The sequence below is a fragment of the Pygoscelis adeliae genome, unplaced genomic scaffold (assembly GCF_000699105.1).
Source record: "Pygoscelis adeliae isolate BGI_AS28 unplaced genomic scaffold, ASM69910v1 Scaffold220, whole genome shotgun sequence".
Taxonomy (NCBI): Eukaryota; Metazoa; Chordata; class Aves; order Sphenisciformes; family Spheniscidae; genus Pygoscelis; species Pygoscelis adeliae.
In genome coordinates, this window is record NW_008824049.1 from 2,747,110 (window position 1) to 2,774,576 (window position 27,467).

Below are 27,467 nucleotides of genomic sequence, written 5' to 3' on the forward strand. Positions count from 1 at the left end.
AAGGTCTTGTCACAAGGACATTCAAATATAGATGTGGGTTTGGAGAGGCAGTTACGTTTTGTACTGTTGAGGGTTTCTTTTCCTGGAGCGATGTTACAGAATTTTATTTTAATTCCAAACTGGGACATTTGGGGGTACATTTTACCTAAGACTTTGGTGAGATTTTGGTCTGCAGAAATCTTGCCAATATCTTAAAGGTTATAGAGGCTATAAAATTGAAGCAAACAACTTAAACATTTGAAGCTTTACAGCCAATCTGGGGTTAAAAACCTGCAACATACCATTTTATGTCCTTTACCATAGCTAGCAAATCTAACAGTATTTTTCACTTTCAGACTTAGTCTACCTGAGAGTACCCCTGTCAGTAGATAGGAATATTTTTCCAGAAATAATATTTAATTAAAAATATCCTGTCAAAGGATATTTGTATTTTCATTGTGTCCCTCGTTACAACTGGAGGCCATCGTGCATGTTTTGTGTACGTGCATCCCTTAGACTGCTGAGTTATCCCACTCAGAGTTACCAAGTATATAAATGAAATGTAAGGAATGAAAGCGTTACCTGCAATTTTTGTATTAATGGTAAACTGACACTAATTATGTCAGACTTTCACTGATAAAGGAGGTTTCTCTTGCGTTGTGTAGGACCCTATAAATATATTGCTGAAACCACAGTCGTATAAATGCTTGTGATAAAGTACTTTGTCAGAGGTCACAGAACAAGTCTATGACACTGTGAACTTAGCGTAGATCTTGTTGTGGTATTAAGGCTTTAATTTTGGCAGTAGCAAGCAAGGAAATTTTATGAGTAAAGACCTCCCAGGCATTAGCTAATAAGAAAGAGAGGAAAAGATCCCCCAAACCCACCATGGCTTTGGTAAAAGACCAGTTGAAATGCTGATCATTAACGTAGCTTCCTAGTTAGCATGTGTGTAATCTGGAAGAATAAAATTAGAGCTCTGGTGATCTGTACGTTGGCATGTTGGAAGTGTTTTCACTGAAAACGAGGTGAAAGGTTCAGGTGTAAGAAACTGGCAATGGTAACAGTTTACTAATCGCTACTATTGGTTTGATGTATGTTAAATTCAGGAATACGGTTTGCCTTAAAGAAGCAGATGCCCAATAGATATCCATCTACGTGTGTGGAAATAGATACATATTTGATAGCAAATTTAGCTTGGGAAAACAAGTAAATTTGGTCAAATGATGTGTGACAATGAGATTCTTTGGCAACTTCCATGGGATCACTCATGCTTTCCTCTGCCAGACTGAAAGGGTTAAGAGTTGGAATACAGCAATAACCTGCTAGCCTTGCTGGAGCTGATGGCTTTGCTTTTTCTTTCCCTTACAACCCCCTGCCTATGCAAAGCCTTCGGTAGGAATGGAAAAAACACACACTCACGGTGTTCTGTAATCCAGATCTGAACTAGAAAGAAAGTGGAAAAGAAATAGTAACTGCAGTAGTAGTAGTACGATTAAGTTTTGAAATATGAGTTGGTTAGGAATCTGATGGACTAGCAGGAGAATCCAGTCTCTTTTTTTTTTCCCTTTTTTTTTTTTTTTTTTTGTTTGTTTGTTTAATCATGCCTCCCTGTTTTAAAGATAACTTTGTGGTTTTCCCTGGAGTGATTTTTAGAGTGGCTAATCAGAGGGACAAACATGAAAAGGCAAGAAATATTTAATTAGTGCCTTTTCTTCTGACTAGCCAACAGTCCTAACCAGATGCCTTCACTTCAGAGCCATCCAAGTAATCAGCCTGGTAACGTCACTGCATTGCACATCAGGCACCTGGCAAGATGAACACTAACTGCATCCCAGAAAATGTCTGCTAAGGAAGGTTACTTCTGAAAATAACTTTCAAAACCTGATAGCAAGCCTCACACAGGGCTGAAAACAAACTGCTTTTTGTATGTTGCACTGTAATCCAGTCCTTACAACTATTAGGCACTATCAAAAATACCACAGGAAACCAGCATAACAAAGAACCAGTTAATGGCGGTTTTGTCTCAGTGGAGAGAGAAAAAAAAAAGCCAGTATGGAGAATAAAAAGAGAGAGGATTTTCTCTCAATGATATGATTTCATGCAGCATAACTTTCCAGCTTCTATTCAAAGTCATACTGACACCTTGGTATGCAATTTCAGTCAGCAGAGAGGATGGTATATAACCCCCCTGTCTTTATTGTTAATGAGATTTGTGTAAATAACTTGCTAGAAAACATATTGAAAATATATAATTCACTGCTAAATATGAATGCAGATGTCAGGTAAGAAGAACTAAATTTACTAGGCTTCCTGCAACGTGCTCTGCAATGGATAATTCAAATAATATGTACATATGGTATTTTTGGCATATTAGCAGCTCTATGCAGAGTTAGCACTGGATTCTGTAATAGTAATGTGTGTGCAGGACACATTTGCTATCTTGGGCGTATTGTTGGTTACACGTTTGGCTGAGAGCCAAATATACCTCAGATATGCTAAGTTATGAGAAGCGATCTGTGTTTCTATTCAGAAAACCACCGTTTGCCAGAAAAGCATGGATCTGGTGAGTATTGACTTCACCAGATGAACTTAACAGGCTGCCTGTCCTCACTGTGGGGTCTGGTGGGGTGGGATTCAGCCTGCTCTCCCCACATTTCCATTGGTTTTGTCTTAAGCCCTGTCTATGTCTAGGCTTAAATTCCTTCTTTGGCTACAACCAGCCTTTCTGCAGGAACCAGAGGTACATGGAAGGGATTTGGTGACCAGGTGGGGCAGAATGTTAGAGAAGTTCAAACCTAAATTTTATGCTCCCCAAAGGCTGACAGGTTTTGCATATCTGTCACTGTTTTGGCCTTTTTTGGAGACAAGCTCTCTGCAAAAATGAGATTTCAAGTGCCCACCAAATTCAGAGGATATAACATTTTAGTTTGTGCTTATTTCTAGGTGGATGCTGCTTTATAAAAATAAACTTGACGTGAATCTTTCCCTCCCACAGAACCTAACGATGTTCCCTGCCGCACTCCTAAGCCTAAGTCATTCCTGTTTATTGGCCCAACATCAGATAAAGGCTTTACCTCCCCCCAGTGCAAACTTAGGGGTCTTTCTCATATTGTAAATAATTTGCTTTAGAAGCATTAAATCAGGAACAAAGGTTTTAGGAAAATACCATCCGTTTGACTTCAGCTTAATCTGTGTACTGTGCTATAAATCTGTGCCTCTCATTACCAATTGCTATTTTATGGAGTGTTCCCTTTATCGGTAATGCCAGGGTGAGAGTAGTAGTCACAGAAGCAAAAAAAAACCAAACCAAAACAAACCCAACCCCAAAGCTCTCTAATGAAACATATATTGTGGAATCAATATACTACAATAGTTTCTGAGGAACTTTATACTCTGTACAACATACTGAAATCTCCTTTATAGATTGCCTTTGTACTACAAAATTTGTCAGTCCTCCACTATCAGTCCATCCAAGATCAAACCAAACCAAGGATGGTGTAAATATTCCATGTGAAAACCAAACAATCATACAAAAGTCAAAACTGATACCAGTACCTCCTCTTGATAGGATTGTAGTTCAAAATGCCTATTGGACTTTGAAGCAGGAGCATCAGTCTGTTGATAGTGTTCACAGGAGGAGCTGGCCAAAATGAATGTTTTTTTGGAGGCAACTGTCAGCTGGTGTGATGTGACTATATTGTAGCAAGATTTTGAGAGCTGTCATGATTGCTTAGAAAAAGCAATATAATTTCAGGCCAACTAATTTAATCCCTTTGATGCCAAGAGATTTGCTACTGCTAAGTCCAAACACAGAGATATCTCACCAGCACTTTTATTAAGGCAAACTATGTGAAAGGTTCGCTCCATTTTGATGGACAGAATTATTAGGGAAAAGCAATAATTTGCTGAAGCCTTATTTTCATGCCATTTCTGGATGACATTAAAGTTAGCTGCAGGGCCAGCTCTCCCCTCTCTCCCCACCTCAGGATGGTGTGGATTTGGTAAACTCCACCAAGAATCCTCTCAACAGTATTGTCAGCGTTAGAAACGCAGCACGTATCCATGACTCAGAAATAAACAGAAATAAAGCTCTTCCCTAAAGTAACCTAACCAGAATTCACTCCCCCCTGCTTTTTATTGTTTGGTTCACCTCTGTAAAGCTTTTCAGCATTTATATTCATTTTACACTGTCAAAAGCTGAACAGGAGTAAGATAACAAATGGTTCTGGTAGCAGCTGTCACCACCTACTGTCTGTGTATGCCTGTGTGGATCTCTAAATGGAAATAAAGTACTTTAATAACACATTTTCTCTAAACTGTCCTCATGGATAAAGTTACTCTCAAATCAGTCCATGAACACTTTCCAATTCGGTGCCCACTTCAGCCTGCATCTCTGTCTCTCTTCTGCAGAGTCTATGTAGGTATGCAGCAGTATGATTTAAAGACATTTCAGATAGAAAATTCTTTAACAGCACACTTTCTGTGACTGCTGTGTGCCTGTGTTAGCTGCTTTTGGTGTTTGAACAGTCTCCTAACTTGCCTAATTTTCTCCCTATAAATTAAGTCGATTGTCATGGCATTTTTGTGCTGCATTGGCTCTAGCCGGGAAGCACCTAGAGCCACAAATTAAACACGAATTGCTCTACCCTCCTGTTCCTGTAAGATACCTTCCAGGAGCAGATGGCAGCTGAGAGGATAAATACCTCCAATTTCTTCAGGCCCTGAACATAAAAGAAACTCCACTTTGAGACTGGCTCTAAGGGATCACTTTACATTGAGAGATGTGAGGTGGCATCACACATTTGGGTTTCTCTGCTATTGGGTATCACAATGGCTGTGATACGTGTGGGGAGCCGTGGGGTTCAGGCACCTAAAGATTTTTAGCTGCCCATCTTTCAGAGAAGCCCTTTATGGATCCAGCCAGCAGTGACATGCCCTGAGCCATGCGTGATGTTGACTGTTGGGCAAAAAAGTCTGAGCCCATGTCTTTCAAGATGTGCCAGTGCCTCATCCAAGCCTGTCCCAAGTCTTTTTTTTTTTCCTCTTTTTTTCTTTTTTTTCTTGTGTTACCTACTGAGGAATCTACTACATGGACCTTGTCTCCATTTCTCAGTGATTGTAAAACATGTGGTTTGCATGTGTTCAGGTCAATGAGGCTTTTGATTGTAAGTGACAAGTGGTGGGTGATTATTATTTTTAATCAAATATTATACTACTTAACATTTACAAAGTATGGAGAAAATATTTGGTGCTTTTGAGCACCTGTCACCTCCAGGTAAATAATTTAATAGCATGTGAGGAAGCCCGTTAGAGTTAATTAGAAATTGACTGATCTGCTTTGGCACCAAAATGATTGGAAAACATGGTCTGTGCTTTCTGGGATAGGGATTTTGCTCTTCTACACACACACACAAGTGAGGAAATATATTGTTTTATGGTCAACAGATAGTATTCCTTTGAGGAAAAAAGCACTTTATAAGCCAGATATGTAACAGCAGTTCAGGCAAGAACAACAGGGATGTGAATCCTTATAGATAAATAGCTGTGCAGTTCCTCAGCTTTATTTCATGGTGATGGGCATGCTGGAAATGTCTAGATGATTAATAGATTCAAATTCAGTGATCAAAAAATGGGAGCATGTCCAAATGGATCATTATAACAGATTCCCACTCTATCCCACAAGCCAGATTTGAGCCATCTGTAAGCTCCACATTCCTGGTCTAAAATCTTCTGCAGCCATAAAAGACAATAAGTATCAGTAGAAAAAAAAAAAAATCAATTTCTTTGCTTTGCAGCCTAAAAATATAGCAATGGGACTATAGGGAGGGAAAAACTGCTGATTATCAGTGCTTTTTTTTTTTTTAAGCAAGTTAAATGAGTAGGTCGTATTTAGGAAACTACTTTGTTATTGGAGGTTAAAAGAATATTTCTAGGGAGTAAAGCCCTAGAAATCAGCATCTCACACTCAGCTTTGGGGGATCAGTGACTGAGTACTTTGATGTTCTCCATCCAAGACCTAGTGTACTCACAGGAAGTTTCTAGAGGACCTGTGCTGATGCTAAGGATAGATAATATGAGTCTAATGTTTTAGCTCCAGAAAGTTGGTGCTAAAAATAAATATTTAGCCTTTCACATGCTTTCCCTTGAGGACTTTCATGGTGTTAAACTGTGTCTAGTCCTTGCACAGCTTTTCTTGATGAGAAGGGATAGGGAAAACTATATAAAGTCCTATTTTCTACCCCTTTCATTCCAGTGGATGCTAGTAGTTCCAGTCTCTGTGCTCCACAAAGCAAGGGATTACACATTGTTATACATTGATGGCTTCTTGGACCTCAAGACCCACCTGCAAAAAGAGGCAATGTTGGGGGAGGGAGGATGAGCAGAAATGTGGCTGTGCCCTAGTCTTTCTGCAGCAGCTGGCACTGTTCCAATGGTCACAAGAGGGAGCACATCCAAATTCCCTAATCCTACAGTGCTCCCCGGACTGCCCTTGGAGCAATGCCTCTAAGAAAGCTGCCTGTGCTTTCCTAATGTGCTCTACCAGTGGATAGACTACTTAAGATGACCATCTTTTCAGAGAGGTATTTATATAGGAAATACTCATTTTTTGCTTCTCATATTACAAAATTGATGGAAGGCTTGGTTGAACCATGCTGCCTAACTCTATATTGGTATGTAATTATGTCCACGAGGCACAGGTGCCACGGCCACATTCAAAATATTTGCTTTTTGCTGATATTGTTGTCTGGAAGAGGGAGCGTGGTCTTGACAAAACCTTCTCTGCAAGCAGTGAATCACAAGGCAATGAGCCACAGGAAAGGTTAATCTAAAAACTCAAGGTGTGCAAAAAAGATGGCACTAATGTTTATCTCCCTGCCATAGGAACGATGCCCATAATAGCCATCTGTGGAAAATGGGGATATTCCAGCTTGTGGAAGGCACCACAACAGCACTCTGGTGAATTAATCACATGCTGTTTGAGACCTTCACCTCACACGTGGGATGCATTTCATGTCTCTGAGATATTCTACGCTGAAAGCTGTGTGCTGAGATACTGTGGACTTTTTTCTGTGCACAGCAGTCATGAATGTTTCTCATTTATTTTTTAATCACGGGCAGGATTATTTTCAGAACAACAGGGTCTGAATTTTAAATTTGTGTGGTTTTAAACAGGCTGATGTTTCTGAAGTCTTTTATGCTCTTTGATATTAGGAGATTAGTTTGAGACAAGATCTTTCGATCCTCATAAAGGTTTAATGCTATTTTGTAGCTAAGCTGTTAATAATGGGCTAGAGATTTTATAGATATATGTATATGGTTTCCACTGTGGTTTTAAACTAAAGAGTGATTTCTCATACCCTTCATATCCCCATCCAGATGTTCAAGTCCTATTTCCCTACGTTCCAACAGATGGATGCCAAAAAGTTAGGGAAATTTACAGTGTTTCTCAATATAGTATATATAATATACTGTATTATTGAGCTAGGAGGTAGAAGAGCGAAGACTATTGCCCCAATTCTTCAGCTATTTTCCTCACTAGCAACAGAAAGTACTTAATTCTTAAGCTCTAATGCTGAGAGTTCTCCAAGGGAGCATTATTTTTTCCTCTCCCAGGCCAACTATAATGCAGCTGACTAACACTAAGTCCCTCCTGATTAATTTAATGGTAGCTAAATAGTGCAGAAATAGTGAGACGCCACCAGTTCTTCTCTTGATAACACTGCCTTCCCGATGCATGTGGTAATCAGCAGCATGCTGTCCAACATATAAAAGTCTCTAAATTAAAGAAGCATTTCAGTTTTTCTTTTTGCCTAATAACTTTCCTTTTTCTTTTTTTTTTCCAAATCCAATAATTTCAGTGCTAGACTCAGAACTGCCTGTTATTTGCATATCTGAAGAACAGGATCTAAAGGATGATAATACGACATGAATATATAGATGGATCTAGAAAAGAAATTTTGCCTTAAAGAGCCAAGAAATGTATGATATTTGCAAAATGTAAGGTAACACTAACTTTAGTGATACTATTCAAATTTAACGCTAAGCACACGCTTTCCTGGATCAGGGTGTCTAACTCAGAATCTTGTAATGTCAGACTAAAGCCTTAGTTCCTTAAATCTGAAAAATGTCTGTAAACATTTTGCACTAGAAACCATAACTTTGAATTTCCTGACCTTTGAGCTTGTTACATATCACACTTCTCTTCACCCACGTAAAATGCAGAGGAATTTTTGTTTATTTCTTCAAAAAACGATGGGCAGAAGAACTACAGTTCCAACCTCAGTAGCTTAAGTTTTCTGGTTTTCCCTGCATCATCTCCAGTTTGTCTATGTCTGAACAAATAGACAAATTGGAGACGATGCTGAGAAAAGCAACAAAAAAGATACACAGGTTTAGAAAACGTGACCTGGGGGGGAATACTAAGATGATTGAATTTATTTAATTTAGAGAAGACTGGAAAGATTATGCAAAGAGGTTGCAAGTACAGAGAGAATAGGGTGGTTAATTGTTCTTCATGTCAAATAAGGATACAAAAAACATTATGGGCTATTTTGCACCATGGAAGACTGGGAAAAACTTTCTATCAGCTTGCTGATATAGATGAGAAGTCTGTCTCACTGGAGATTTTTAGAAACAGTACAGAAGTGTCTTTCAGGGATATTCTGGTTTTTGCTTCTGAGGAGAGCTGGATTAAGAGACTGCTGAGAAGCACCAGCCCTACAATTCTGTGATTTCCCAATCACTCTGTCCACAATTCCAGGAAGGAATTCTTTAATCTCTACTTATTCTTTCACCAGGATGTCTATTAGCTAGCCTTTCCATTTCCTCTTAGGAGGAGACAAGTACTCCTTTCTTCTCAAGTGACAAGTGTTTTTGTCCCCATCACAGCTCCTTTCTGAAAAAAAAAAACCTAAAAACACGGCACTTTCTAATTTTACTCACTCACTGCTATAATAGTTATTTTTCTAACATGAGATGCCTTCAATATTGTAGAAAAAAATAGGAATCTGATATTTGCTTGTCAACTGCAAACCTCCAATGTTTTTCAAATGCTTTTGAATTAAGTTTGGCAGTGTAGCACTGAAACAAGTATAGTTGGACCCATTTTCAGGATGTCAAGTGCACAGCTGAAGTGATTGGGGTCGGAGTGGAGATAAAATATTAGGGAGAGTCCAGCTTGCAAGTCCTCTATTCTAATCACCAACCATATTCCTGTAAAGTGGAAAATGTCTCTCTTTTTTAAAAATTTATTTTATTTGAGAAGCAGACCCTGGCCTTTAAAATCCTTACAGCTACTGAGAGTCATTTTTTGCATCATGTATCATGGAAAAAGTCAAGCCCTCATCTGCAAAGTAAATGTTAGCAGCTGGGTTAATTGTGAGGATATAGGGCATCTTTCAAGCTTTATAAGACAGCTATGCTCTTGGAGATACTGTTTTCAAAATGCTCTAATGCTACCTCTTTGAAAGCAGCTTTTGGCTGCAGAGTGCTATTATTTAACAGGTTTAACATTACTAAAAATTGAGAGGCTGATGCCATTATTAAATTTCATTCTGCACAAAAGCAAACAGTTTATCATAGTCTGTTCCCAGCAATTGTAATCCAATTTTTGTTATCTTACATTGTTTAAAAAAAGAGAGAGAGAGAGAGAAAGATACTGTACATCAATCTGATAAAAGTGTTTAAATAACTAGTGCTTTTTTGTGATTATGTCGGTTTTAGAGTAGCATTATGGAAACACGACAGGGTAACTAAAATCTGATTACGTCTAAGTCCTTGCCCATTATGTGATTATTATGAACCATGACTTCTACTGGCACATTATGAATTACATGGTCATAATACAAGGGATTTCCAATATAATTAACTGAGATTAGCAGCACTAGAGAAATCTGGGAATAATGATACAACTTTGAACAATCAGTTTTACTGTAAATGCTGCTAGCTCTAGCTTCCAGGAAACAGGAGGCTGGTGGATGTAACCCTGACTCACCTGCTGGGGTTTCCTACACCTCCTTTCTCTTCCCTCCCCCTGTGAAATTAATTGCAACCTTGCAGAGTGGTAGGAACTCCCTCTTTTCCTCTTTTCCTCTTATATTATTCTGATAAAACTCAAGGCTGGCTAAGATTTTCAAAAACGTCAAAGGTCTTTAGATACCTCCTTTTGGAGGGGCTTAGCCTAAAACTGGAAAGGGCTCTGCTTTTGAAACCATGGAAATATCTGCTTATTGAAGAACAGTTCTGTTTAAGGCAGCTCAAGTTTGAGCACTTAAAGGCAGAAAGTAATGAAAATCACAGGTTAGTTTCAAAGATCATAGCCAAGTTCATATTATTTGTTTAGTATCTCAGGCAGGCAAGAAGTCTTTCTTTCCACAGAAAAATAGCTTTTGGACTCTTAGCTGCTGAAGAGAAAGCCAACTGTGTCCAGAGGGGGTTACTCACTACTGGACCTGTCTTTCTCATGCAGAAAGAAAAGGATTTCTACACAGATCTAGTGGCCATCTTCTGGCTTTAGAGAAAAAAGGGAAACAGAGTGCATGATGGAAATGCTGTAGGGAATACTAGAGCTGAAAACAGACCTTTTGTTTAACCAAAAGGTTAAATGTTTCACCCAGTAGTGCATGGATGTCTGGGGTAGAGTGGGAACCCCTCTGATTATTGAGATCTCATTTGTCCCTGATAAAGCTGGGATTAAAAAGAGGAACGTTTTTTTTCACTGTATGGGACTCAGATTTCCTCCATACATAAATACAGTTGAAGACAGGGAAAATGACAAAATCACCTGAGATTTTTTGGTTCAGTCCAGTGCCCCCCTCCTTCCGTGATTTATTTATAGCTCTTAATTTTCAGATTTCACATGAAATCGCATCTCAGGATTTTTATTAGACCATACACATCCCAGGTTTGTGCTCCTTGTTCACTTTGATATTATTACACCCAGACAGTACAACGACAGCCTTTCATTTACTTTGCTATGGTGATCGTGCTTCTTTAACCCCATACCTCCAGTGCTGTTGAGAACTGCTCCACTGCTGCTGTGTAGTTGTTCTGCCTGTAGCAAGTGCTGGCTTCCTGGAGGGTCGTCTGAAGCTGTTTGTCAATCTGGGGCAAAGCTCTGCCATTAGGTGCGCTCAGAGCATCTGCTTTTTCAGAATCACGACATGCTGATCGTGTGCTTGTAGACACCACAGGCTCAGCAAACTCGAAGGAAATGTCCTCCTCATCAATGTAGACCAACTCCTTTTCTATGTCCATTAGGCTTTTCAGAGGAATATGAGACAGAGATGTCGGGATGAATCGATTGCCAGTCTCTAACATTGTTTCTTCTTTTTCCACAGACAGTTTTGCATTGTTTTCTGATTTCCGTTTACAGCTTGCTCTGACCACATCATTACTTTGTTTTTCCTTCTTTTTCTCTGCCATTTTTATTCCCTTCATTATATTTTCTGCTGCTCCATCCCCAAGGTGGTTTTTGACCTTTTGCAGTGCTTCTGGAATATCATTCCATTTGTTTGCTGCTACGTTTGACTCCTTACTACTACGCATTTGCTGAGAGGTTTCATTCTTGCCATCCACGCTTATGAGATTTTTTTGGAAGGCAGTGTTGCTTTCTGATGCCATAACTTGAGCAACGAAAGAGTCCTAGGAGAAAATGTACAAAAGTTAAGAGTACTCAAACGTTGCAAAGCCAAAAAAAGCATGCAAATGCTTTCTCCACTAGGCATATTGTAGGCACCGTTATGAGAGAAAACTTTTCAGTAGTTAGTACATAGAATATCAAACTCGCCATAATCACTTTCTCTTTCCTGTGTAAAAGTTTAAGGCATCTTAAATATTTTTGATAGCTCTAGATAACAGATGTTTATATAAAGTAATGCCAGTGTATCAGTTTGTTATATCTGCAACAAGAAGGGAAAATCTGGCTTTTAATCAAAAGAAAACCAACCAAAACCCTGTGACTGATTGGCTCGCATTGTATGTTGTTACGGGGTGCAAAAAGTCACTGTGGCCTTATTTTTGAGAGCTGGTAAGCACAGTGACTGAGGTCAGAGAGGGGTGTTCAAAACTCAGGCAGAGTGGATGTATTCCAGAGGGGCACAAGCTCCAAGTGGGGTCCCGGCTTCAGCTGCATTTGAGCAAAATTCAGATCCGGCTTTGAGTTTCAAAATCATTTCTTATTGAACCGTCTGCAAAGGACACGAGTGTTGGTACTAAGAAGCAACCCTCCCCCAGCAGTTAACAGCCTAATTCTCAGTTCAGGGAACCGGTAGTGGATTCAAACTGGTACACCAAGGTGCAGAATCAAGTTCATAAGCCTCCTCTCAACACCAGTTCCTGTACAATAGGAAAGGTGACTTGATCTGCATTGTAAACTCATAATTGTGCTCAGATTCAAAGGAAATGTTGATTTTCATCTGCCCCTGCTGACTTCAGAGTGAAAAGGTGGAAGGCACAGGTAATTTTCTTCACAGTTTTTCCATCAATTATGAAAAGTTTAATTGTAAATAGCTTTAATGATGACCATCTTTCAGAATGGTTTGTTAAGCATAAGCACTCAGCCTTTAACCTCGTGTTACTATTTAACAGACCTCCATACCTTAGCAGCAGTTTAATGTACTTAACTACAGGTACAGATTGTACAAAGGAAAGATACATAATGAATGCATTTCTGTTTGGCCAGAAACAGATTTTAAACAATAAGCAACTTGTTGAGTTTTAGTGAGGGCCCTACAGTGCACACTACTGCACTCGTAAAAGCTGCCAGAATGTGTCCTGGATGCTGTGGTACGGTGAACCTTTACTGTTTAGGGCAATGGGCATTAGACAATGGGCAGAAACTTATGGAAAGGGGTAAAGAGAAGAGGCAAAGGCATTTCAGGCTATATGAGAAGCTGATACTGAATTTGAATGTAAATAGGGTTTCAAATCTTTGTCATGTTTTTCCCCCCTTCACTGGCTAAGCCAGATTGCAGCCAGGACAGTCACCAGCCCTGAAGCAGGGAACTTGTTGATTTTGACATTTGTTCACAACCTCCAGGCTGAAAACTTTACTGTAGCAGAACTGCCTGTGGAGAAACTTATTCCTCCTTCCACGACTGCAAGAGAAGGAGCGAGAGGTGAGGGGATAATTGTGTGATTTAAGGTAATTTCAGCAGACTTTTTTCAGCAATGTGCTGAGCTATCACAACTCCTACTGAGTTCAATGGGGACGGAAAACCACTGGCCCTTCCCAGATAGTGCTCTGCACTTGTGAGAATAGAGCTCAAAGGAATCATATTTATAGCAAGCTATTTTGAATGGCAGCAGTAAAGCAGCTGGAAAAGGCTAATGTACTTGCATCTGGCAGCAATTTTACCTGTTTGTAAGACATTCAATCCATTTTTAAAACAAACCATAGCATAGTCTAAAGGCTGGAAGCTGTGATTTTCAGTGCTGGCTTCAGCACTAGGTAATTTAGGAAATTATGATTTATCTTCACTCTGCAGTGGAGCAGAGACACTCCAGCCAGCCCCAGCACCAGCTGGGGGGATGAGCCTGATAATCTCGGTGCCATGTCATGCCAACATAACTGTCACATATGGGACCTGTGATGGACCTCCATGTGGCCCCGCAGTATATGGCTATCCCAGGTTCTGGAGGGGGAACACAGGACTTTGACAGCCTCTTGGGTGGGCTGTTCACTGAAGGTCCTATAGAACTCTAGAAAATGAGATTTAAGTGTCTACATCAGATACAAGTTTGCAGGAATTTTCCTCTGAGCAGCCTTATAGTACCAAGGAGCCCTCAAGGAAAACGAATGGACTCTTCTCCTCACCAGAAAGCTTACAAAGGCAAAGCACTATATCTGATGGGGGGTTGATATCAGCGTGAATGGGAAATTGGCTGGACCAAACTGTTTGACGTGAGACTGTCTTAAGAAGTTTAAAATAATTTACCATGGAATAAAAAAAAGCAGAGCACAAACTGTGAAATACAGACCAATAATTCTTTAATCACTTACGGACGTTTTTCCGGTGGGCCAGGACCTGAAGTGAACTTTGCTGTATCAAGTGGATTTATACTGCTTCTATTGTATTTTTAGGTATTCAAGCTGATTAACACGACTTTGGGTTGTGCAATGGAAACACGTTATAACTCAGGCAGACTCACTTTAATCACTGCCTCAATAAAAAAAAACACTTCCAGGGAAAAGCTTTTAGAAAATCATTATCTTTGTCAGTTAAGTATTTTCCTGAGACTTTGGTTAAAATGTCTGTTTTTTATTTTGGAAACATTTACTGTAAAATGCTTCTAATGAATCACTGTGCAGGGGAATATAGATAGACAATTTAGTGCTATAGTCAGAAGGAAACTACTCTGAATTTGTGAGCTCTCAGGAATGATCTTCCTGATCAGTCATAAACAAATTCAACTTTCTGCATATTTAAGGGTTAATCTTCGCCAAGAGACCTCTGCCCATGGCACTGCCAGCCACTACAGCTAAGTATTTTGTTGGGTATATTGGTAAGGAAATCACATCTCTTCAAATGGAGAGGCTTACATGAAAAAAATATAAATGCAAAAGGAACATAAGATCGTTTATCTTTTAAAGTCTTCCGGTTTTGTCTGTTGATTTCCCAATATATCTAAGAAAATCTTCTCGGGGAGAGTGGCCTGCCTACTAGATAATGTAAACTTCTTTATGTGCATGATCTTATGAACCCTATTACTTATGCTTTTTGTTCTGTATCTAGTTTGATTCTGCTTTCAACACCTTCTCCTATTATCTCACATCAGATTAGAGAAGAACCTGCTGATAAATCACACTGGCACTTCAGCTGGCACCTAGTTGTTAAATTCTTTGCCAGTTCTTTGATGAGCCCTTTTTTCTTCAGAATTTAAACTTTGATTTCAGCCAAAAAAGCTTTTGCCCTTACAGTTGTGAAGTATAAACCTTTCTAAACACCAAAGACTGCAGTGCTATCTTCCTGAATCTGCGTACAGCAAGGCAGAACCACTGGGCTACATTCAGCATTGATTTAAGTGGAGGGACAGGAGAGAAGAATTTCTTCCAGTAGTTCTCAGAGGGGATTAAGCTGCCTTGAAACTGAACCATTACATTGCCATTACCACCTCTTTGGGACATGAATTCTGTGGGGCTGTGCTTCAGAAAAATGTCTGTTTCCCAATTTTGGTAAAATCTTTCAGTAGACAGCACAAGTCACTGTTTCTGAGGATCACAATTGTCTTTTATGGAAGAAGCTGTGGAGAAAGAAGAAAATTCAAGGAGAGATTCACCAGTGTTGGCCTGCTGGATCATACACTTTCATGGTTTGGAGGTCTAGGGGGACGGTGCAGCTAGGAAGCAGAAAATTAATTATCAACGTAATTGATAATTACGTTTCTTACTCTGAACCAGGTTCCTTACACTGACCGTTAGACAGCAGTCCAAGTGGACCCATGCTCTGACATTGAATGAACGCCTTGCTAAAACTCAGAGGCAAATTAGGCAACAGATCTGGAGACAGCAATAATTCTCCCTCCCCCACTCTGATCAGAACTGGAAGAGATTTCTGTTGTCACTATTTTGTTTTATTTTCACTTCCTCTGCAGCATAAGGTACAAGCTGCCTTGTTCAGAATGGTCTGGCTGTACCTCATCTGCTGTCCCAGAAGCTCTAGTCATTAGTGGTCCATCTGTATTTTGTGCTCTCTGCTGTGAATGTTCAATGCTGCACGGTTTCTAGAGGATAACGTCACAATATTTTTCAGCCAGAGCATGACTGTATCGGCAACACACATGCATTTTGTGCACAGATCCCCATCTGTCTTTCAGTGAGCTCACTTGTGTACCGGCAACCATATAGTTGTGTTAGCCTGATACCCCATCCAGGCTAACTCACCCTGCTAGAAGATAGATTTAATGACAACTGCTGTTTTAATATACTACTTAGACAGTGATGGGACTTTTCCAGAAAGTTATAGGAACCAAACTCTTTCATCTATAATAGTCTTTTTCTCCCAGAAGGCCATTTGAAATCACAAGGCAGTCATCTGCTATGGTTCATTTCAGTGCAAATGTTGGAACAGGTGAAACTGCATCCAAAACTATGGAGCAAGTATAAGAAAATTATACCACTGGTACTTGCACAAGTGTTATCACACTTCTTCAATGTCCTCTAGTACAGACAGAGAAATATAGTACTATAACAAAACACATCCAAAGCCCCACAACAGTTAGGTCATTAGCTGCCCTCCTCTATAATAATTTCACTTATACTGAATTCCAGGTATCCTGATCCATCTCTAAGGTGAGGATGCTCCAGTTTTTTCACTTGAAAATGAAGCAAGATTTATCTGTATTAGATTTACAGACAGACTTTCTGAATGAGCATGTGCACCGGCAACAGCTATACTGAGATCTGAACTGGAGATTTTTCCAGTCCATCTTTCAGCGGGATGACTTTTTAAGCACTTCCTTTACTGCTGAATACCACAAAGGCTCAGACAATCTATTGATGACGAAGGTCAGCACCTTCTTAGCAGCCCATAAAGTGAGTCTCTCACAATAAGGTTTCAGACTTTTTAAGATTCTAGCCATTTCTTTAGGCAATGAAGCAACCTAGTTCTTTCATCTTGCTATTTTTATTGTTTGAAAGCCTGAGTCACATCTGATCTTTTTTATTTTTAGTTTTCTTTTAGGAAAAAAACCAACCCCTTAATGTATCTTTTTTTGTTCGGTACTCTTATTTCTTTGTGATAGACATAAGTAATGGCTCATTCAGTGCAAAATCAGAACTCCTTACATTTTTCTTGCTGTGATAAGGGCACACTTGCCATTATCACAGCTGCATTGTCCACATTGCTGCAGTAAAGGTTTTGTCAGCACTTCCGCTCTAAACACTATTTTCGCTCACTGTATTTAACCTGTTTATAAAAATAATAATAATAAATTGGGCTCTGGGCTGAAATTTGGCAAGGTTAATCATGTTTTTTTCATAGTATGCAAGGATTTAACCATATTATCCTAATTGCTCTTTGAGGCTGAAACTCACATATTAATTGTTTATGTGGTGCTGAGTACAACAAAGCACTAATCTCATTAGGCATAGACATAAGAGAAATATTAAACTGTATTAGTAATTACTGTTCACAGCTATCAGATAGCTAGTTCACTAGGCACTGTTATGCAAAGACAGTAACCTTAGGCTTACTGTTGTTTACAGTAACACAACTCCAATTCCTTCTATTACTCACAACAGCTTATGGAAGTTAACTAAAGTTGAAAGTAAATCTGAGAGAAACAGAATGTAAGAAACAAATCCTGGTTAAAATACTTAACATGTCTTTAAGGGTAACGTGCAAAAAGAAATAGAAAATACAATTAAAATAATCAAGAGACGTTTTTACAAGGTATGTTAATAATGTGGTTGTCATTGCCTTCTTGAACAGTGCTTAAATGCAGAAAGGAAAGGATGGCATGAAGATCACTGTCATGTGTCCAGGAATCCGGGAGTCTTCTGTGAAATAGTTGGGCATTGATTGGACAAAAAAGGAAAATAGATCAATCCCTATTCCTGCCAACTTTGGATAGTCTTGATAGTAATGGGATCTGCTTCCTCTCCCTCCTGAATCTTTTCCCTTCTTCACTCTATGTTTTGTCTGTCTTATCTTTCGTGCTTGCCTTTCTTGCAGTAAGGATATAGACAGCCATGGTCCTGTAGAGCTAGCTTGAGTGATTTAAGAGGCTGCTTCTCCCAGCTGGTCAATACTACCCTTCTCTTTTACTGCTGCAAGTCCTAGTGCATTTCTGTGAAAATTAAAACAGCTTAGGGTAAACAGATTCACAGAAGGATCTGGGTTCTGAGCTAATCCATTTCATTAGGCACTGAAGCAGGCTGGAAATATATACCATGAGCTAGGAGTACCCAGTATGTCAGCCATGGGAGAGGGGAGAAAGAGAGGGGGATAGGCAGAACTGGGAAATTTCTGCTGTTTCTGTCTTCTCTGGTGAAAGCCCATCATACGTATTTATTTAGTTTGTTGGCTTAGCCAAGACTGCATGCTTTGGCACATGGCTGCCAAGCTATAACCAGCAGTAATTTTTTTAAGCTTTAAGGCAGCATCTTAAAAGTTTATAGTAATCACTGAAATGGGTGAGCCAATCTCACAAGACAGCTAAAACAAAGCTCTTAATATTTTGCACTTCTTTGGGGCTTCTTCCCCTCCGTGTATTCTTTAAAGTATTATTTTAAAACTTTATATTATTGAGTATCACAGCAAAAGTTAACTGCTAACAATTTAACACAAAATTAGGCACCTCAATTAACTATTTATTGCTGTAGAGATGCACAAGGATCTTATTAACAAGTTGTTTGAATAAAATTGGAGCTGTAAAAGGACAGTAGGCTAACAACTACAGTTGTAATTCAAAATCAAGAAGGAACCAGAATCTCCCTGGCAGCATATCTCAGGACAGTGAGGCAAAGCAAATACAGAAGAGAAGCATCAGTGATCACAACCTGGAAGAAGGAAAAGGAAGATGCAGTACATAGTGAGGGCTCAGGGTATGTGGTTGGTAACTAGCGTGACTAAGGAAAAATGAAGAGAGAGAAATTGAGGATGTTTTCTGCATATGTTTTTTAGGCACTGTGTAGCTGTCTTCCTTACCCTCCCGCCTAGTGAAATACTTCCTCTAAAAGTGTGGGAGAAAAATACTGAGAGACAAAAGAGACAGCAGGGAAAGCATTTCAGCTCTGCGTAGTGATGTCATCCTATTAGTACAAAGCCCTGCATTGTCAATTAGGAAAAAAAAGGTCAACGCTGTGTCTGACGGGGATGTGAAGCCTGGCTAGCCTTCCTCGATTGGATTCAGCAGCTCAAGACTGCGGGAGCAGAGCAGTTCATTTTCATAGCTAAAGGGCCACTGAGAGGAAAGAGGAAGAGAAAACAGAAATTTTAAAATGGTAAAGGTTTCTACAGCAGGCTCCTGAAAAATGGAGTTGTGAGAATAAATAATTCCTCTGTCTGAGGAATAAGGATATGTGTGTGTGCCTAAGGAATAAACAGACCAGTGAGCTTAGGGTAATCTCTAAATGAAAAGGAATGCAAAGATTGGTCCTACAACTGAGACGTTATGCTGAAAAAGCTTGAGATATTATTTTTTTTTGGTATTGCAATATTTCCTAATTCTGTTGGGAAGACAAGAAAGCAATTTCTGAAAAGATTACAAAGCAAACGTCCAAGTGTCCTACTTGCTTTCATTCTGAGGGAGATGAAGAACTATTGATTTTCTGAAAAGATTGCTGTGAAATGGTGGGAGCTGAGTACTTCTAAAGAACGAGTGCGGAGGGGCAAAGTTTGGTTTAGGAGGGTTGCTGCAGACTGTGCTGCGGGCTTGATTAGATCTGCCAACATGCTATTAAGAGGTCTGCATCTCAGAACTGCTCTGGGCAGCCCTGCTTCCAGGATGAGGCAGGAATTCAATGAGAGCTCACAGTACAGAGAAAGCTCTCTTTCACTTCACAGAATAATCACATTCCTATGGGACCAGGCCCTAGGAAAGCCCAAACCTAAAGGTTAGCAGACCTATAACGACTTCCATTACCTATTTTGTGGTACACAAAACATATCAGCCATCAGATCCACAGCAAAGAAAGTGCCTGACACCTTGCATGGCACTGAGATCAAACACATAGCAAGAGAGATGTGGCTGAGGATACAGATCCTTGACTTGCTCTAGCTATACCAGACAAACAGGTTACTGTGATCGAACCCAGTCCTAGTTGCTGGTCACCACCCTGGGATGGGTGTCCCCTTACAGTCCCCTCAGTTCCGCTCATTAACTTGTGTTAATTGAAAAGAGATGTGTTAGGTGAGAGCTACCATTTTAGCTGTTGGTGTTTCAGTTCACCAAATGCAAAACTCCACCGCTACCTCTTCAGATGTTTTATGTAGTAAAACATTAGCTGCAACATCCAAGCTCCTAACTAGGACCACCCCATTTGAACAAAGACAACTTTGGTAGCAATCCTTCCTTTCGTTACACTATGTAACTGGAATGAAGCAGGGGCGTACAGAAACTTGGCAAATCAGTGCTAGAGCTTCATAAGTCACTAATTTTATTGGACACTTAGTAAAAAATCCAATATATTTCTTTGTGTGCCTAATTCTTTGCTCTAGTAATAACACAAAAAACCTCCCCAAATCAAAGTCAATCAAAAGGAGCAACAGGGAGAAAAAGAAGGCATGAGAATGATAAGAACAAGAAAAGGAAGTCAGCAAGTAGGGCTCTGAGAAACTAAGAAAAGGATTAAAAGGCCATCGTATCAAGAAGCAAACTGAATTTTAGTGGACTGAAGGTCTATCTTCCTTCTGAATGTCCTTCCATATTGCTCCACTTCCCCGTAGGGGGAATCTCCCTACATAGATGTCATTAACTGGAATTCCTTTTTCTCATCTTTTATTGTTGTGGCTTTTATTTCGTTGGTGCTGTTGTTCTTTATGACCGTTGTATCTGATTTCCAATGTAAGAGCAATAAATGGAAGAAAAAGAGTAAAAACCGTAGAGTACAGCGCAGGGTGAGGGAACAAGGGAGCAGACAGCGGGTGCTGGCAAATCTCTCCCACTCTTCTCGTAATAAGGATGCTCTTGCAGCAGGGGTCCATGGAGACGACAGCCTAAATGAGAAATGGGAAATCTTAAAGACTTTGTCCAGATCTTCCACTGGTGTAAATTAACACTGATCTGTCCCAAAGATTTTAGCAAGTCTGGAAAGATGGAAGCTGATGAACCTTTTGACCACAAACAAGTTCCTATGATCAGAAATTCATCTCTGCAAAGAAGAGCATGCAAACAATATACCTCTGTACCTCAGCAAACAAAACTAAGTTCTCTTTTGCCAAGTTAGCTACCGAATTGCTATGACCCCAGCAGTACAATTTGTCTTGAAGCTTCTGCTCAAGTGACCCTTAAAGGCAGTATTGAAATTCTTCTGCTTGGGTTATGGAGGCTAATAAAGAGTCTGATAACTGGTCGGAGGGCACTGAAGCATTCGTGCATATGAAATCATATGCACGTCTGTAACCTGAGATTTTTCTGATGCCATGAAAAGAAATGCAGAACTACTGGTGCTTAATTCTCTCAAACTTTCAGAGCTGTTTCTAGACTCAGGTATTCCTGCAGTGAGTGATGGTTAAACAGGATGTTTATAAAAAACCAAACCAGATCAAAGAAGGTGGAGAGGTTTGTTTCCAAACCGACATGGCTTTTTATTTACCTGCAACGAGCTGTCTTAACAATTACTGTTCACTGAAGGTAAGGGCTAACCTGAAATCTAGAGCTGGCTTTATTGAGTGGATTATATATACAGCAGTGAAAACTCCAGGGTGCACAGGAGCAAAAAGAGGGACAAACTTTTCTGGTGGTAATAAGACCTGTTGAAATAGGCAAAGCATCATCATGAGGGACTAATCTGTCTTAGAGTCTGCTTGATTAAAAATAAGAGACAATAATTTTCTTATGGCTCCATAATTCAACTGAATAACTCAGTTTGTTATCTAATACTACTTTGTCATACAGAATGATCTGTATGTTGAAAGCCCTGTTCAGGCATAAACTAATTAATTTTCATGGCAGGACCAGTTCTGTGAAGTGCTGTGCTTCTCCAACATAAGAGAAATCGAGGAACCACAATAACTCATAGGGTGAGGCTGAATTTCCCATCAGATACATAATTAAATATTATGAGTCCCACTGGGGCTCTTTTTAAGCAGCGATATTAAATGAGTTAGCCATAGCTGTGCGTCAGTCCCTCCTTTGCTCCTGATTCAGAACACAATGGTGGCAGCTATCACTGACCCATCCTCTAGACTCCTTCATACCACCACTACAGTTGCCTTACATTAATGGTATACCTCCAAGGGATTTCATCTTGGATACAGTATTTTTGCAGTAATGCTAGACAGAATGAGGCAAAATTCAGAGGTCAGAATATACGATAAAGCATTTGGATAGTTTATCTATCCACCTCCTTATTTCACTAGCTGCTTTTGCAAGTACTCAAGTTATGCTTATTCCATTTCTCACAGTGTGGAATAATGAACTCTAAATATTCCTAGACAAAAAAAAGCCTGGGAGGAAGGAAAAAGAGAAAGGCGGAAAGATAAAAAACTTATGTGACACCAGGTGAAGCACATGTCAGTAATTTGGGGATTATAGTAATTAAAAAGATATTTTAATACTTTCCAAAGTCACCATTACAAACCTAAAAAATTTAGAGTTAGGGTTTCTGGAGGTTTTTTATCCCGTGTATTACAACTATGCATTCCACCCTAATTGCTTTGTAATTTGACATGCAATGGTTTAATAGTGGCAGCTGAAGCAAATCCAGTAACAACTGAGAGCTAAAGCATGCACAGATGAGAGCTCCTGACAGGCAGAGCTTCAATTCAGCAACTTTGTACAGGCAATAGAGCTGTAACATAAAAGTTAGCAGGAAAGAAAAGGTTGTGAAAAAGGACTGGCTGAAATAGTTCAGATTAACATTCAAGGCAGTTCTTTGACAGCTTTTAGTTTCTTAGTATGGCTTCTGGTTTTAATTTCTTCTTTTAGCTTGGTGTCTTCATTTTTCAGGGAAGAAATTGCCTTTTGTGCAATTATTTTGATCTCTGTGAATGTTTACTACCTCTGCTGCATTATTTTTGTCAATATGAATTTTAACCTTGAAGTGCTACAAGAACAGTAGGGAAATTTTTCTTCTTTCCCTTGATGAACAGAAAGGTACATGGCACGATTTCTATAGGTACAAATTTCCCATTCAGGATGTGTGAGCCAACCTGGTCTTTGACATGCTTATATGCAGAGACACAAATTTGTAAGAGCAGTGACAGCCAAGGGAAATCCAGTGGCAGTTGTAAGCCACGGAAAAAACAACAAAAAGTCTGATCCAGCAGTTGATTCTAACACATTTTTGTTCATTTCATTAAATGTGTGGTTGGTTCTTGCCTTTATTTCCTATAAACTACACTGGGACTGGAGCCAATGCTGTCACAGACTAATGCTGATTCTGTAGCCCATGCTTTTGTAACCTTTAAGTTATACTACTCTAATGTTTTATTTTATGACCTCCCTGAGAAAATTGTGCAAAGCTCCAATGGATGCAAGATATTGCAACCTGAATATTAACTTGTAATAAGGTGACTGAACATGTTACATCAGTTGAAAGAGAACTATATCAGTTCCTTTTATCCGGTTGATTTTGCCAGGAGTAACTTGTACTGTTTGGCATGGCTGCACCTGGAATGCAAACGTCATGTTACAAACTTTGCCATTAGCAGAGATCTTCCAAGGTGTTCTCTTAGCTCCGAAATGTAGATTTAAGGAGGAGCAGGGGTTTTACAATTGGTTTTGTGTCCTGAGTACAGGTCACTTTTGGCCAGTAACCGAATCTATTGAATTAACAGGCTATTGTACATGCAGGTCTGGGAGGTAAATGATGATGCTTTGCTTCTTTGTATCATCTGTTATTGTAAATGTCCCTGGGAACTATTCTTCTGAAGGTCTTACGAAGTGGCTATGAAAGACTGAGTGGTCTGACTTATTCATGTTGGATTTATACAAGTGATGTGTAAAGCTTTGTTTCAAAATTATTTAAAATTGTTTTTCCCAATATCAGCCTGTCCATGAAAGAACCAAAAAGAACCAAGGTGTCAGTTATCTTCCCCAGGCTTGAGGGTTAGGAAATAGCATGAGGATGGTGGCAAATCCCTTTGGGATTACCAAAATCTGGGTTTACCCAGTGCCCAGCACTCTGCTGCTGCAATTCATTCCTGTCATCCTCTGTATGTCATGAAAAAGGAAGCATAAGGGTGGGTGCTGAACTTGCACCTTCCTCCAAACCTGCCTGCAAGCCACATGACAGACAAACATTTCGAGGTGGCAGCCCATGAGTTCATCAGCTCCTGCCCAGGGGCATAAATGTCTTTTTCAATACCAGAAGCACGAAGATGCTCTTGCACACCTGTATACCTAACTGTGAAGTATCTTTCCTCCTTTTTGATGCTGTGTTTTCTTCTTGACTGTTACTGTCTTAATGTTGACCAACCCTGAACTGTTCATTTTGAAAAAACAGCATTTGCTGCTGTCAGAGTGACTCTGGTTTGCAGAAGACAGTAAATTGCAGGTTTTTCATTTGTGAGGCTAAGTAAAGATGTTAAAGTTTTAACCCTCAGTTATTCCCAGCAAGGCATCATTTCAGAGGATGCTGGAATTAAACTAATAAATAAGCAGGGGAAAAAAAACCCACAACAGAAAGCTAAAGCCAGGGACTTTGAGCAGGGCCTGCTTTGCATCCTGGCTTCTGTGAATTCTTGCTGCAGCTGCTCTTGCAGCTGCATTATTTTCAACATCAATCTGAGCGATGCTATGTAATAGCCTCGTTACAGAGGGACTAAAGAGCTAACAGAATCCTAAAATCTTCAGACTTTTTATAAAATTTACATTCTGAAATACCATATTTAAGCTATTTTTCAATGTTTGAATTTAAATGGGCACAATTAGGGTTGATTTTTATTTTGTTTTTCAACTGGTAGTTATTACATTGAGCAAGTGTTCTTCGTGGTCATGGTCCTGCAAACACACGCATGCAGCATCTTAATTTTATAGGAGTGAGTAGTCTCGCAGAGTCGCATAACATTAGACATGCAAACAAGCAGTTTACAGAGCTGGAGCTTATATTTATAATGAAGAAGGGTGGAACGCAACAAAACATTTTACATTGAAATTTCTGCATATTCTTTCAAAACAGCAATGATACGTGGAGTTTCCTCATTGTTGGCCTCACTTATCATTTCAATCAGTTGGTAAAAGCCCCAACGACTTTGCCAGAGCAAAGATAAACCAATGTAAAACATTTTAAAGGACTCACTTTTACATGCGTCCAGAGGTTGCCCATAAAAGTTTGTCAGTGCTCACATTTGAATAGTATTGCCACAGTATTTCATCTATATTTCCTAAATAGTTTTGCAAGCTTAGGTAGGGATATCCTGGCAATACCACCAATTTACACAGATATAACTAATGACCTTTTAAGGAGTAGGCACCATAAAGGGAATGTATCTAATAAAATACTTCATTTATTGATTCTAATGTGATGCGTTACAGTGTTATAATTCCTGAAAACAGTGCAAGCACAGAATGAGCAGCATGGCCACCTTGAAATACAACAGACCTCATCTTATTTAGCAGGCTGCTTACAACTCAGCTTCTAGAAGGTATGCAATTAGATGACAATCTCAATGTTATTTTGAAATAATTTCTCTAGCCCTCATAGTTGCAGGAAAAAACTTGGAAATATAACTGAAGTATCATGTAAAGGCTCAGGAAATAAAAGGAAAGAAATCGAAGAATGTATTTATATTAAAAGAATAGCATTTTTATCTAGTTAGATGTTCCTGTTTGCCTGCCTGAGAATATTTAATGTTTAAGGTTAGCAATATTGAATGACAGGGGGAGGTTTTTATTGTTTAGGTACTGTAATAAGAGCAACTCTGTTTGTTTGTTTTTCATTCTAATTATACTTTACATGCATCTTTCTGGTAAGCGCGGGCAGATCATGTGATTTCTGTGCCTCATGGACCTAATAAGACTTCACTTCTTTTCGTGTTGCATGGATCAACTTACTAATATTTGTGAAACACAAAGGAATTAGAATGATGAACGTCCTATAAATAAATAAATGTATCTCCATTCATTAGCTCAGGAAAGTTCTGTTTTGTTTCAAGAAGTGATTACTGAAAATGCTTTACCATGTATTTTATCAGCAAACAAGATGACATTAAGTGGCAATATGTTAAAATTAGTTGCCTTCCATTCTTTCAACTTTACTGGAAAAAAGTTACATTTTCTTTTCAGATTGTATTTCCCCAAGTATAAAACAGATGCATTTGGATAAATAGATTTGGAACATATTATTAAATTAAATGAAGAAAAGGAAACATAATGAAATAAAATCCAAGTATCTGAAAAAAAAAAAAATTCTTTTCACAGGCCTGGAGTGGAAATCTAATGTTCCTTCTCTACTTTACCCCAGTATGAGGATGACAGGTATTCTATCATCATCCAAAGTACCATCTGAGATGCCACTTCTGATCTGAACAAGAATGGGTGTCCATTCATGGAGAACCAGTTTCAAAATCCAGTTAAATGTATTAAATCTAAATTTCTACATTGAGCTCATTGTTTGTGCTTAGTACATTTATTACTATTATAACAATAAAATTAAATGGTGCCACCTGAGATCAGGTTCCTATTATACTTCTACATATTCATTGCAAAAGACGTTTTTAAATCGACCAAGCGGAGGAAAGAAGTATCCTTTGTGGTAAAATGGGGTGCGGAAGTGAGGCACAGAGAAATGAATCCTACTCAGAGACATATAGGAGACCCACGGCAGATCATCTTCTCACTTTTAGGGTTCCTGCATTTGCCTTCTCTAAGTCCCATTTAAAAATGGTACTGACCAGCTCAGCACAACTGTACTCACCTCGAGGTCTCTTGAGGGACATGCCCGTTGGGGAACTGCTTGGGAAGTGAAGCACTGGCTCAGTCCAAGCTCTTGAGCTTGCTGGAGTGCATGAGTACGAGCACACTAGATGATTGCATGGCTGTCCCTGATGCAGTCAGTCCTAAATGCTTTACAGCATGCCCCAGCTTAGTAATTCCAGCTCAGCTCTTCCTTACCTCCTTGTGAATACTTTCTGTCCAATGTTTTGAAAATGGAAGAATTTGAACCTGCTGGAGGGTGTCTTGCTTATATATAATGGGAAATCTATATCCCCACAACCTGACTTCTACCACTTGCATCTCAGACCATTGAGTGTAAACAGAGGTTTCTTCCTACCTTGGACCACTGGAAGAGGTATATCCATGCTCATCAGGACCTGAGCTCCACTGATGTACATGTTGAAACAAAAAAGTTCTAAAATAGGTTTAGAAAAGGGTTTTAAGTAAGGTCCTTATTCATTTGTCAAGAGACTAAATTGCTGAACACGCTTAAATCAGAGCAACTTGTTAACCTTACTTTCTAAAAAAATTCTGCAAATGCATTTAAAAAATGCAGTAAAATATGAAGTCTCTGCTGCATCTAACCCAGACAAATAAACTTTGTAACTGCAGGCCACAAAACAGAGCTGATGGAGGAAGACGCGCTGGAGTTATGTTCACAACTTGGAACATTGTAAGGATTCAACAAGCATTTCAGAACAGAGTAGAAAATGGCATAAACCTCACAGACAATAGTCCCATCCTCTTAGGTGCCAAGGACTAAAGAATCCCATGACCAGAGGGAGACAAGTGAATAAGAAACACAAAGCAAAATCAGCACAATTAATCGAGTAACTAAGAAACAAAATCTCAAAACAGAACAAATGTGCCACATTGCTAAAAAATGTTGTTTTGCAGATAAATGGATAAATTTACTTTCAAGCCAGGCTTCCCTCCCCCCC

General features: G+C 39.3%; 1 protein-coding gene across 1 annotated transcript in view; it reads right to left on the reverse strand.

The window, feature by feature from the left end:
- The window catches only part of SPATA16 (spermatogenesis associated 16), a 95,010-nt gene extending 68,482 nt beyond the window's left edge, over positions 1-26,528 (reverse strand). Inside the window, exons 1-3 of the mRNA XM_009333606.1 lie at positions 26,507-26,528; positions 13,710-13,747; positions 10,987-11,625 (exon numbers count right to left, since the gene is read on the reverse strand). Coding sequence (XP_009331881.1) covers positions 10,987-11,625; positions 13,710-13,747; positions 26,507-26,528 — 699 coding nt within the window. The remainder of the gene's footprint in view (positions 1-10,986; positions 11,626-13,709; positions 13,748-26,506) is intronic.
- Between the last annotated feature and the right edge of the window lie 939 nt (positions 26,529-27,467).